General features: G+C 46.5%; 1 protein-coding gene and 1 non-coding gene across 40 annotated transcripts in view; both read right to left on the minus strand.

Annotated features, from left to right (window-relative positions):
• The window catches only part of SOD1 (superoxide dismutase 1), a 1,049,346-nt gene that overhangs the window by 1,208 nt on the left and 1,034,249 nt on the right, over positions 1 to 13,889 (minus strand). For 38 of the 39 annotated variants that reach the window (XM_050786090.1, XM_050786101.1, XM_050786104.1 and 35 more), the window contains exons 2-5: positions 7,586 to 7,734; positions 3,572 to 3,668; positions 938 to 1,007; positions 81 to 198 (exon numbers count right to left, since the gene is read on the minus strand). In XM_050786090.1, the coding sequence (XP_050642047.1) occupies positions 81 to 198; positions 938 to 1,007; positions 3,572 to 3,668; positions 7,586 to 7,657 (357 nt within the window). In that variant the 5' untranslated portion in view covers positions 7,658 to 7,734. Of the gene's footprint in view, positions 1 to 80; positions 199 to 937; positions 1,008 to 3,571; positions 3,669 to 7,585; positions 7,823 to 13,889 lie in introns of those variants that run through there. The other variant, XM_050786069.1, reaches the window with a different exon arrangement.
• On the minus strand, positions 2,977 to 3,154 carry LOC126951892 (small nucleolar RNA SNORA81). The gene has a single exon (XR_007724726.1). It is a non-coding gene; the product is annotated as a small nucleolar RNA SNORA81 (small nucleolar RNA).

Below are 13,889 nucleotides of genomic sequence, written 5' to 3' on the forward strand. Positions count from 1 at the left end.
CGATTAACAATCATAAAGTGAAGAGATACATGACTGTATGTTAGACGAAGTTTTATGTAGATCCTTTTATGAAAGCTCACCACCAATGTGCGGCCAATGATGGAATGGTCTCCTGAGAGTGAGATCACAGAATCTTCGAAAGACACCTTGGCCACACCATCTTTGCCAGCAGTCACATTGCCCAGGTCTCCAACATGCCTAATAATGGAAAAGCATCAGATGGATTAGGGCTGACTCCACTGAACATCAAGGTAGTTCATGAGCTAAATTAAAACTTGACTGAGCAAACACAAATTTGCAAACAAGTAGCTAGGCATTCTAAACACAGCTCTTCAAACAAGGCTTCAAGTCTACAAACTCATGCTCTGGGAAGAAAGATGGGGGTGCACCTCATTTCAGAAGTACCAAAGGGTAAACTCTCAGTTACTGAGTTATGCCTGTTAATTATTGGCATAGCTAACAAAGCTATGTCCCAAGGCCTCTGATATAAAAATCTTGTCCTTAGATTTAGTATTTTCCTGAAAGGCTTTCAGAAAACATACACATACAAATGGAGTCTCGACTAGTTTTCAATATCAATTTTTTTTTTATCTACAGACGCTTCCTATGTTTCACGATGATTGATTCTGCTAGTGGTTGACAGTACTGTTACTCATGACATTTCCTGTATAAGTTCCCCTTTGGCACCTGTATTAGTTCTATATTCAATAAATGCTACAAAACCAAATCGTTCTAAGTGTCCCCATTTGTCAATTCCTTTAAGCCCAGGAAGTAAAAGCATTCCAGCATTTGGGAGCAGGGGTTTAGATGAGTCAGCAAGTTCAAAAACAAAGGTGGGGGAGAACACGGAATTATCTTAGCACATATTTACAAGTAGTATACCATATGAACTCCAGAAAGCTATCGCCATTATTACAAGAGTTAAGCATCTTGTTACCTCTCTTCATCCTTTGGCCCACCATGTTGTCTGGATAGAGGATTAAAGTGAGGACCTGCACTGGTACAGCCTATTTACAAGAAAAAGAAAAAAAAAAAAGCTAAATTATGAATTAAAGTTCCCAAATACATTCTAAAAAGAAACATTGCTAAAACTTCCCATGGAGAGAGCAGGGACCTGCATCACAACTTCTGGGATAAGCAACACCTTGGTACAGGCATGGTGAGAAGGGAACAGAAACAAGTCTATGGCCGGGCATGGTGGCTAACACCTGGAATCCCAGCACTTTGGGAAGCTGAGGTGGGTGAATCATCTGAGGTCAGGAGTTTGAGACCAGCCTGGCCAACATGGCAAAACCCTGTCTCTACTGAAAAATACAAAAATTAGCTAGGCATGGTGGTGTGCACTTGTAGTCCCAGCTACTTGATAGGCAGAGGCAGGAGAATCGCTTGAACCTGGGAGGCAGAGATTGCAGTAAGCTGAGACTGCACCACTGTACTCCAGCCTAGGCAACAGAGCAAGGCTGCGTCTCAAAAAAAAAAAGCAAGTTCTAACTACTATCTGACACTCGTAAAGTTAACACCCTTCCTCGGGGCTTCGGCTTCTTCACTGTACAATAAGGGACCAGACTCATCTTCAACAGTTTTTCTATCATTAAAATCCCATGGTTAAGATCCAAATTTGTAAGAATGTAGTACACTTTAACTACAAAAAACTCATCTCCCCAGCAACATACTGCCAAGCAGTTCTACCTGTGCCCTTTACTTGGTGCAGGCAGAATATTCAACAGCATCTTATGTGCAAGGGCCAAGGCTGCTGCCTTACACAACTCCAGGGGGCGGCATTCCGACTGTACCCTGTGTAGAAGGTGCTCCTGTGGGCCAGGGGATGACATTCACAGAGCACAACCTCGACGGCACAGGAGGCCCTTTCGTAACACGGCTGCCTTCGTAACAAGTCCTCTCACCCCCAGGAGTCCCACACAGGGAGAAAAGGCAGGCAAGTTACAGGAAGCAGCAGCGCAATCACCTCCCAAACCAGAGGCGGGAAGCCAAAAAGCAACTTGGGGAATTTCAGCAATTACAGAAATGGATCAAATCTGATCACTACAAATCACTATTTGAAACTAAATTAGCAAGATGAATAAAGTTAATTTAAGAAGAAACCTATAAACAAAAAATTCAGATTACTCAAATATGGCAAAAGACCACTAAATGCAATTTAACTCATAAACTTTTGTTAACTTGCTTCCAATCCCAAATTAAGAATATAAAACTTGGCAGTTTCTCTGAACCTACTCAGGTTCAGGGGCTGCCTGATTTTTTAAAAATACTAAAAAAATTTTTTAAGCATATTCCAAAGTACCAGTGATCCTCTGCATTCCATCTCCAGGTTGTATCCTACTTTTGTCCCACTAAGGAGCCTGTGTTTGCGGTGTGGAGCTACTCTTACATGACATTATGCAAACGAATGCAGCCCCTTCGCTTGAGGCACCCACCCTCAACCCCCAGCTCAAACACCTGGGATCATTACAAAAGTTAAGAACCCAAGTTATTTCCTATTGCCTTCTTTAAAAAACACTTTCTTCTGGCTGGGCACAGTGGCTCATGCCTGTAATCACAGCACTTTGGGAGGCCGAGATGGGTGGATCACGAGGTCAGGAGATCAAGACCATCTTGGCTAACACAGTGAAACCCCGTCTCTACTAAAAAAACAAAAAAATTAACCAGGCGTGGTGGCGGCGCCTGTAGTCCCAGCTACTCAGGAGGCTCAGGCAAGAGAATGGCGTGAACCCAGGAGGCACAGCTTGCAGCGAGCCAAGATGGCGCCACTGCACTCCAGCCTGGGCGACAGAGTAAGACTTGTCTCCAAAAAAAAAAAAAAAATCCTCTTCTACAATGATGCCATAAGACAAAAAACATCAACTCTTTCCCTTTCTTTTCCACACCTAGGTGACAAAAACCAGTTTTGTGGCTAATCTTAAGGTTGATCTTCAAAGTTATTTTAACTTCACTTTTTTTTTTTTTTGGTTTCTAAAGATATACTACACCAAATCTTAAGACAAAGGGCACTGGGCATTAAGAAGCAGGTCCACCCCAGTCTTCACAATCTAGTGCAGTTACTTTTCTTCTTGTGTATACTCTGCTGGCATTATTACAAAAACCAAGATATGGTCCTAGTTTCTGCCATTTTAGCACAGTGTTTATACAATAAAGTTGACCTCTTTTATTAAAAGAAAAGGTGAGGGTTTTGCCAGGCACAGTGGCTCACACCTGTAATCCCAGCACTTTGGGAGGTGCAGGAGGATAAACCACTTGAGCCCAGCAGTTCAAGACTAGCCTGGACAACATGAAACCCCACGGCTAGAAAAAAATACAAAAAGTAGCCAGGTGTGGTGGCGTATGCCTGTAGTCCCAGCTACAGGCCAAGGCATGAGGATCACTGGAGCCTGGGAGGTCGAGGCTAAGGTGAGCCATGATCGCACAGCACCACTGCACTCCAGCCTGGGTGACAGAGCAAGACCCTGTCTCAAAAACAAAACCAAGTTGAGGAGTTTTAACATTTAGGGGCTACTCTACTGTTTATCTAACTAGGTTGAACAAGTATGGGTCACCAGCACAGCACAACACCCACCTTGTGTATTATCTCCAAACTGATGAACATGGAATCCATGCAGGCCTTCAGTCAATCCTGTAATGCTTCCCCACACCTTCACTGGTCCATTACTTTCCTTTAATCAAAGAAAAGTGCAAAGTTGGAGAGAGTTTCTGAACAAAGAAAACAGCTGATTTACCTTTACCCCTCACAGTAAAGTAAAAAGAAGCCAGACTCGGGAGTGGAAAAATCTGTGTCCAAATCCCAGGCCGACCACTTTCTAGCCAGGGAACCTCCAGCAAGCTGCTTAACTGCTCTAGGCCTGTGTCCTCAAAAGGGAGATGGTAATCTTGTTCCCACACTCAATGCACAAGCGCCCTGTGGCCAGGCTTCGTGATTAAACATAAAAAGCACCAAATAGAGTGGTAAGCAAAGTGAGTACCTACACATCAGAGTTAGATACTTCATAGGGTTTGACTATTACAGTAAATATGTAATATAAGTACCTATTTAGTAGACACTTGAATAGGTCATATTTGTACATGTTGAATATACATGTACACGTAAACCTTTTTGGTTTGTTTTGAGACGGAGTCTCGCTCTGTCACCCAGGCTGGAGGGCAGTGGCGCGATCTCGGCTCACTGCAAGCTCCACCTCCCGGGTTCACGCCATTCTCCTGCCTCAGCCTTTTTAACCCAAAAGGTGTATGTCTCATCATATGCTCTTTAGCCCCTTGCTGCTTCTCCATATAGACACTCTTCCATACGGCATACACACTTTAAAACAAAGAAAAAGGCACCCTGGAGACGTCCAACAGGCTACCCTAGGACCCCTGCTCTCCACTCCCCACTCAGTGTGTGTTTTTAAGTTTCCATCAAAGTTTTTTTGTTTTTTTTTTTTTTTTGAGATGGAGTCTAGCTCTGTCGCCCAGGCTGAAGAGCAGTGGCATGATCTCGGCTCACTGCAAGCTCCGCCTCCCAGGTTCATGCCATTCTCCTCCCTCAGCCTCCTGAGTAGCTGGGACTACAAGCGCCAACCACCACCAAGCCCAGTTAATTTTTTGTATTTTTAGCAGAGACGGGGTTTCACCGTGTTAGCCAGGATGGTCTCGATCTCATGACCTCGTGATCCGCCCCTTCCGCCTCCCAAACTGCTGGGATTACAGGCGTGAGCCACCACGTCCGGCTATCATAGGTATTTTTAATTAGCAGTCAGAAAATATCCTATTTCACTGCCCTCAGGAGAGGACTGATTCTAGTCTAACCAGAGGTACTACTGTTTTCTGAAATCTTTTCAAGCACTGAAACCTAGATAACCTTTCCACTCTACCAAAAAGAAAGCAAGCAGTATCGCCATTCAGGCAATGGTGACAGGTAATGGTGCTCCGTGGCTACATACAGAAATCAAGGACGTTACGAGTAGATCTCAGGACTAAAATAAACACAGCATCCACACCACACCGTCATACATGTTTGTGTCTCTTGTTTTTAGCTTGGTTTTCAAATAGGGACAACAGTTAAGGGGCATTAACCCTTAAGACATGACTTTCCACTGGAAAATACCACTGCTCAAACGAAGGATTCTGGCAATTGTGGCCTTTTAAAAATTCTTCTTTTTCAGAATAGACACTGTGACTCTTCTACAACCTCTAATTTTGGAAAAACTCAAATGTGAAAGTTGTCCCTCAAATATGCTGTGTTATCAAGAGCACAGGGCCAAAAAGAGGAGGTTCTTTCAAACCTCCATTTAACGGGTAATACATTGGGAACATGTAAGTAGCTGTGCTTAGGTACAACCCTACAGGGACCAGGCTGTGAACTCAAGTGAGTAACACAGGCCTGGAAAGCTCCAGCAGTACTGTCCTGGGCTAATGAAGGCTCAGTATGAAGAGATCTCCAACAATTCTTCAAGAGAAGCTAGGAAAACTGGACTATTAGGTGAAAGATTCTGATTTGTAAAAACTAGCCACGAGTCTAAGATTTTAAACACGGAATAGGCCACGCCAGGTAGTTTATAGCCAATTTATTATCTCTGCATATCTGGAAAGCTGGAATGCTCCACTATCCAAGGCTCTTTCTCAGGTACAAGGGGCACCAACCAAAACGGAAGTCAGGCGCTTAAAAGAAGGAACTATGCACGCTGCTCAGGGAAGGTGGAAAATGACAGAAACCTGGGTTCATGCATGGATTCTCAAAGGCCAGGGAGAAGGAATTCCACAGAGGCGTCTTAAGACTAGTACTGGTGGCCGGGTGCGGTGGCTCACGCCTGTAATCCCACCACTCTGGGAAGCCGAGGCGGGTGGATCACCAGGTCAAGAGATCGTGACCATCCTGGCCAACATGGTGCAATCCGGTCCCTACTAAAATACAAAAAATTAGCTGGGCGTGGTGGCACGCGCCTGTAATCCCAGCTACCCGGGAGCCTGAAGCAGGAGAATTGCTTGAACCCAGGAAGCGGAGGTTGCAGTGAGCCGAGATCGCGCCACTGCACTCCAGCCTGGGCAAGGGAGCAAGACTCGGTCTCAGAAACAAAACACAACACTAGTACTAGTGAATTATGTGGGAATAAGTAAAGAGGGACAAAACGAAGTCTGACAAATGTAACAGCAAAATGGAGTCAAATGCCAAAGAACCTTTTCCAGAAAATCTGGAGACGTATTAAAAAAGCTAAACTCGTATCTCCCTCATACACATTTCAGACACTTGCACAGACTAACTGTTCCTGTCCTCTCACCTTTCTGTAAACCCCTTTAAAGACTGAATCTCATTCATATGATAAATATTCTCTCATGACGTTTAAGCCGAGTACGAGACAATTTTCCACCAGTTGGTAACTTCACTAAGGCTCTGGGCACAGTGTTATCACAAGCACCTTCCTTGCAAGACGTTTTGCAATTTTACTGATAATAGTTATGAAAATATTTCTGTACATTTTACAAGAGTCGTTCAGAAGTTTGTCTCTGACCATCTTAGCAACCTGCCTACTGGCAGAGCAATTTTAAAGCCACTTCACAGAAAATGTGGCTTAAGAAATGCTCCGACAAGAGTTACTAAGTACCAATTCCGTGTAATGGAAACTTCAGGTCTTCCAATTTCCAAATCCCAAACCCCACCCACTGTCCTCAAACAACAGTCCTCAATCGTAGGTGCACATCAAAATCACATTTGGAAACTTAAAAAACAGCAATAATCACCTGCGCTGGGACAGGTTTTGATGTAATTGGTCTGAGGTTGGGCTCTGGTGTATTTTTAGTAAGATCTTCAAATAAGCTAATTGTGCACCCAAAGTTAAGAATCATTGCCCTCGAAAGTCCCCAAAACGGTCAGTTAAAACTCTGGCTCTCGGAGCTTAGGAGGAGGAAAAGGACCTCTATCCAAGGCTACCTTCTCTGCCCTTGCAGCCCAACCATGACCTAGAACAGAGGCCAACAAACTCCTGCAAAGTGTCACACAAACGGTCTCTGTTGCGTATTTTTGTTTACCAAAGCCTTTTAAAAATATAAAAACCATACTTAGCCTTAGAGCTGTACAAAAGCGGAGACTCCCTGACCCAGAGCGCTGAAGCCGGAACGCGGAGAGGGATGCTAAGACACCAGCCGGGCCCAGGCGCAGTCGCCACCCCAGGCCGGGCCTGTCACTGCGCCACTCGGTGTCCGCGGGACCCTCAGGAACGAGAACACAGCCAAGCAAGGGAGGAGCACAGCTGCTCCAAGCACCACGACAGAGCCCGCGGCGGCCGCCCACGGACCCCGGAGGGCAGCACGCCCACGCCCGCCCCCGCGGCAATCCCTCCCCGCGCTCCCGCCACGCGCAGGCCCAGCCCCGCGGCGGCCTCGGTCCCACACCCCGCACCCGGGCCCGCCCGATGACTCAGCACTTAGCCGGCACCGCACCGCTGGGGGCAAAGGCACCGACCGGGCGGCACGGGCCGAGGCCGGGCGCGGGACCAGGGCGGTCCCGAGGCCTGGCTGGCCACCCGCTCCTAGCACAGGTGCTCGGGGCGACGAGCGGGCGGGAGCGGCCTCGCAAACAAGCCTCCGCCCCGGCCCTTGCCTTCTGCTCGAAATTGATGGTGCCCTGCACTGGGCTGTCGCCCTTCAACACGCACACGGCCTTCATCGCCATGACTTGCTAGGCCACGCCGCGGTCCTGCTTCCGAATATTGCGAGACTGACCGCAAACGCTGCAGGAGACTACGCCGCAAAGCGTGACCACGGCGCCGCGACTACTTTATAGGCCGGACCTCCGCGCCCCGCCCACTCTGGCCCCAAACCAGTCACAGCGCACGCGCTCAGCCCGCCCCCTGCGGCAGCCTCGGGACGCGAGTGGCAGGAAATGACTGGGGGCGGGGCCAAGGGGCCGCGTGCGCCTCAGACTTCCCCCCGCCCCGCAGCCGGGAAAGGTCCAGAACCGCGAAATGTGGAAAAAAACACAGCCTTTTTTTCACGGGGGCGTGGCCCGACGGTTGCAGGACGCGAAATTGGCAAAATGATGTAAACAAGGTACGCCTTGAAAATCTGAAGTCACTTTGTCTAGAAATGTCATTGGTTATGACTGACTTTCGCCACAGCATCTCATTTGTTACTCAGAAATTAGGACGGCCCAAGATGGATGCTTTTGTAGTTTTCTTTTTTTTTTTTTTTTGTCTTGTTTTTTAATTTTCTGAGGGCATAGAAAGTCGCTACACCTCAATCCCTGGCCTCACCTTTTCTTCCCCTGCAGTTGTTTTAGTCCTTAGCACATAGTTTCTTATTTGGTTGGCAGAATTCGGTATTCTTTTTATATTTTTCCTGTTTGGCAACGCTACAACCCCACAGATAACCAAAACGGCAACTAGTTGGCTTCTAGGCATCTCCTGCGTTTTTGCCTGGCCCCAAGGCCACAACACTCAAGGAGGATAGAATGGTGAAATAATTTGTGATGTCTCCATACAACAGGAATGATAAATATGACTTACCTTTCAAGGGAAATATTTCAAAAACTTTGATGAAATGAGAAAATAGTACAAACTACTTTTGTCCGGGGCGAAGGGGTTGTTTATTTGATTTTTGAGACAGGGTATTGCTCTGTCACCCAGGCTGGAGTGCAGTGGCATGATCATAGCTCACTGCAGCCTCGACCTCCTGGGTTCAAAAGTCATCCTGCCGCCTCAGCCTCCCAAGTACCTGGGACCACAGGCATGTGGCACCACACCTGGCTGATTTTTGTATTTTGGGTAGAGATGGGGTTTTACCATGTTGCCCAGGCTGGTTTCAAACTCTTGAGCTCAAGCCAGCCGTCTGCCCACCTCGGCCTCCCAAAGTGCTGGGATTACAGACATAAGCCACCACGTCCAGCCTAGTATTTCGTACTGAGCATGGCAAAATACTCAGACTTAATTCAAGTCCAGCGTGAAACAACGATAGAAGCTATTCCAGCCTCGTTTGGAGTACACTACTATCTATTTATTTACTTATTTATTATTTATGTTATTTAGACCCTCAGACTCTAATGCATCCTCTATCAGAGAAAACACAATTCACATTTTTTTATCATCCTCTAGGAAGTATACATATTTGCAGTTTTGCGTGTTGTATTTAGTAGTAGTTTCCAGATAATTCGTATATTCTAAACGGTTGCATAAACAGTGCAAATGCTGGCCAAACGGCCTTTGCCCAAGGGTGAAGTTTCTCTGGGTTCCAGGAAGTTTGGCCGAGTTCAGTTCATTGTAAACTTGCCAAGGGAGCCGCCCACAGACACAAGAGCGCTGCTTTGGGACAGTGAATTACTTTTCTTTTGAGATGGTCTAATGATGCCTGGGTGGTGCCTTCCTAGGACGGTCCTCACACCTGAACAGGGGGTGCCAGGCCCTGGGCCCGATACTTTACAGGGCCCTATTTTGTCCCTCTTCTGGCATCATCTCCCATGGAGAAAAGAATGTGTCGAAGCCAAGAAGATGCTCCCACCAAGAACATCATCTCTCCTAGAACAGGGGTAAGAAATTTAACTCTGTGATATTTAAGAGTATTTGTGTCTTCCTAATGCAGGGCATCGAATCTGGGCACTATGGACATTTTGGGCCAGACAATTCTTTGCTGTGGAGGCTGTCCTGTACACTGTAGGATGTTTAGTAGAATCCCTAGCCCCTGCTCACTAGATGCCAGTAATACCCTGTCCCTCCCTGCCGGGCTGGGATAACCAAAAATAATTCCAGATGTTGCCAAATCACTCCCAGTTAAGAATCACTGTTTGTATTTATTTATTTATTTATTTATTTTGAGATGGAGTCTCACTCTGTCACCCAGGCTGGAGTGCAGTGGTGTGATCTCGGCTCACTGCAGCCTCCGCCTCCTGGATTCAAGTGATTCTCCTGCCTCAGCCTCCCAAGTAGCTGGGACTAGTGTGCGCACCATGCCTGGCTACGTTTTTGTATTTTTAGTAGAGATGGGGTTTCACCATGTTGGCCAGTCTGATCTCAAACTCCTGATCTCAAGTGATCTGCCTGCCTCGGCCTCCCAAAGTGCTGGGATTACAGGTGTGAGCCACCACGCCCAGCCAAGAACCACTGTTTAGAACATCACTTGAGTACCAGGATCCTGGAATTTCCTGCCCAAAGAGCCCTGAGCCTGGGTATAGGATCCTGAACAGGCCACACAGGGACTGTCCCACATTGAGTACACTGCTAGCCTTAAACATAGGCCCTGCCCAGTGCCGCAAAGAGCAGGGGTGGGGAAAGGGGGAAGGGCCAGGAGCGGGCAGGCAGCCAGCTCTCCACTGCTACCCTCCTACACAGAACTGAAAGAAGTCCAAGAATTCCACATTTGAACCTGCCTTCCAGGTCTTTATGAAGGTATATTTGTTAAGGCAGGATGCTAGAGCCTGGGTGGTTTGGAACCCTGGAACATAGATTGAATCTGCTACATGTAATTAGCCGGGCATGGTGGTACACCCCTGTAGTCCAAGCTACTTGGGAGGCTGAGGTAGGAGGATTACATGAGCCCAGAATGTTGAGGCTGCAGTGAGCCGTGATCGCACCATTGCACTCCAGCCTGGGCAACAGAATGAAACCCTGTCTCAACAACAATGATCATCATCATCCTGGGGTATCTAACTTAAAAAATAAAATAAAATAAAATAGGGAAATCAGATGAGAGGGACCTTTGCACTTGAACCCCAGGGTTTAAAGAAGCAGAACAGGCAAGACCCTGTCAGAAAGAAAGAAAGAAAAAAAGAACAAGAGGGAGAGAGGGAGGGAGAGAAAGAAAGAAAGGAAAGAAAGAGAAAAAAGACATAAAAGAGAGAGAAAGGAGGGAGGGAAAGGAGGGAAGAGAGGGAAGGAAGGGAAGGGAAGGAAGGGGAGGGAGGGAGGGAGGAAGGAAGGAAGGAAGGAAGGAAGGAAGGAAGGAAGGAAGGAAGGAAGGAAGGAAGGAAGGAAGGAAGGAATTAGAGAAAGAGGAGCATGTGGCACATGTAGACAGTCCAATTTTGTCAGGAAAGGTGAGGAGGAATAGATGCCTCAAATCAGATGGCACATGCAGATGACTAAACCGCTTGCTTGTAATGTGTCATCTCAGCCTCCCTAAGAGTGAAAATTCATGTTTGGGGACCTCTTTGCATAAAAGGTGGGCAAAAAGGTAGACCAGAAATTTTTATTTTTATTTATTTATTTATTTATTTATTTATTTTGAGGTGGAGTGTCACTCTGTTGCCCAGGCTGGAGTGCGGTGGTGCAGTGTTGACTCGCTGCAGCCTCACCCTGCTGGGCTTAGGCGATTCTCCAACCTCAGCCTCGCAAGTAGCTGGGACTACAGTTTCAATAATTCTCTCAAGACCTCAGCTGCAAATCAAAGGCACTGGGCCTAAATGCAGTGTTTGTCAACCCTGGCTGCACAGTAGAATCACCTGGGCAGTTAAAAACAAAAACAAAAAACACTGTGGCCGGGCGCGGTGGCTCAAGCCTGTAATCCCAGCACTTTGGGAGGCCGAGACGGGCGGATCACGAGGTCAGGAGATCGAGACCATCCTGGCTAACACGGTGAAACCCCGTCTCTACTAAAAAATACAAAAAACTAGCCGGGCGCGGTGGCGGGCGCCTGTAGTCCCAACTACTCGGGAGGCTGAGGCAGGAGAATGGCGTGAACCCGGGAGGCGGAGATTGCAGTGAGCTGAGATCCGGCCACTGCACTCCAGCCTGGGCGGCAGAGCGAGACTCCGTCTCAAAAAAAAAAAAAAAAAAAAAAAAAACAAAAAACAAAAAACACTGTGCTTAGGCCCAATTTTATTAAAATTTAAAATTGTATATCTTTATACTGTAAATACACATTTCATTGCTGTAAGTCATAAGAAACCCTCAATGGTTATCAATGGGAGTGGGCTGCTTATCTGTGCACTTTTCATCACATGAGAAAAACCTTTATTTGGTTAAATAGCATAGCCAGATTTCTGTTAACATGCGGTCAAAAGCAATTTCTAACTGAGAGAGATGAGAAGCCACCAGAGGGGCGTCCACAGGGAGTCAGAATGGTCTCTGGAATAGCTGAGTGGGTGGACTGAGAGCTGATGGGGTGAGACTCAAGGCAGAGAGACCATTTGGGAGACAGGATAAGAGCCCACCTAAGGCCATCACTGGAAGAAAGCTGGGAGATCATGGAAATGCAACCACAAGTCCAGCCACCCATTAGAGGTGCATGGTGAGAGAGGGAAGATAAGGGCAGCCCCCAGGTTTCTAGCCCCCTTGGTGCTGTTTACCAAGGAAAGCAGGTTCAAGGACAAAGGGCTTAATTCAGGACAGGGTGCATCTGAGGTGCCTGAGGAACCTAGAAGTACCAGGCTGGAATCGTCCTCTTGGATATGGGTCTAAGCCTCGGGATCATTCCTAAGCCTGGACGCCATCTCAGAATTAACACACATCCTATTCAACGTTCTTGTTTTGTTTTGTTCTGTTTTTATGGCGCTGGGTCTCACTCTGTCACTCAGGCTGGTGTGTAGTGGCGTGATCTCGGCTCACTTTGCCCTCGACTTCCTGGACTCAGGTAATCCCCTCACCTCAGCCTCCCCAGTAGCTGGGACTACAGGTGAACACCAACACATCTGGCTAATTTTGTATTTTTTGGTAGAGACAGGGTCTCCCTATGTTGCCCAAGCTCATTTAGAACTCCTGGGCTCAAGCAGTTCACCTGCCTCAGCCTCCCCAAGTGTCATGAGCCACTGTACCCAGCCTCAAAGTTGTTTTTTAAAAATGTAATGATCTATTCCCTTTAAGGGACATAATTTTCTTCATGATCCTCTGCCCTACTAGATGGGTAGGAGTTGGGTGAGACTTAAACTCGATAATGCCTCAAGTTCGTGTGGTTTAAACCAGGGGTCCCCATCCACTGGGCCACGGACCAGTACTACACTGGCTATATTTGAAGAAGAAGAATTTTCTTGGGCCACACATAAAATACATTAACGCTAACGGTAGCTGATGAATTTTAAAAAAAAATCGCAAAGACAATCTCATCATGTTTTAAGAAAGTTTATGAATTTGTGTTGGGCTGCATCCAAAGCCGTCCTGGGCCACAGGCAGCCCATAGGCTGCAGGTTGGACAAGCTTGGTTTATAGGCCTCAAGTGTGGTGGGACTGGTGTTTTAAAAGTTTCATCAGTGAAGATTTTACATACTGCATAAAGATTGATATTTAAGTTGAGATAAAGGATATAAGAGGATATATTTTGTTTGAGATCATTACATTTCTGAACAGTTAATTGAGTTGCGTGTTTTTCACGTAAGTATTATTTAGTCATATCTTTATCATCACAGGATGATTCTGCTCCACAACTTCTTTCTGTTTATAAGGAAACGGGCTGGGCGTGGTGGCTCAACCCTATAATCCCAGCACTTTTGGAGGCCAGGACAGGCGGATCACTTGAACCCAGGAGTTTGAGACCAGCCTGGGCAACATGGTGAAACCCCGTCTCTACAAAAAGTACAAAAACTAGCTGGGAATGGTAGCACGCACTTGTAGTCCCAGCTGCTCAGGAGACTGAGGTGGCAGAATTGCTTGAACTCGGGTGGCAGAGGTTGCAGTGAGCTGAGATTGCGCCTCTGCACTCCAGCCTGGACAACACAGTGAGATCCTCCCTCAAAAAAAAAAAAAAAGGCACTGGTTTATTGTTACTGTTCTTTTTAAAAAAAATTGCTGCTCCCCAACCTGGGAGGTTTGGTTTGGTTTATTTATTTATTTATTTATTTATTTTAACAGTTTTATTAAGATACAATTTATATACCATACACCATACAATTCACCCTTAGTAAGCACTTTAATGATTTTTAAAGTAATTTTATGTAGTTGGCAGCTACTAGCACAATGCAGTTTTCAAACATTTCCATCAGCCCA

Source organism: Macaca thibetana, chromosome 3 (genome assembly GCF_024542745.1).
Source record: "Macaca thibetana thibetana isolate TM-01 chromosome 3, ASM2454274v1, whole genome shotgun sequence".
In the NCBI taxonomy this organism is placed as follows: Eukaryota; Metazoa; Chordata; class Mammalia; order Primates; family Cercopithecidae; genus Macaca; species Macaca thibetana.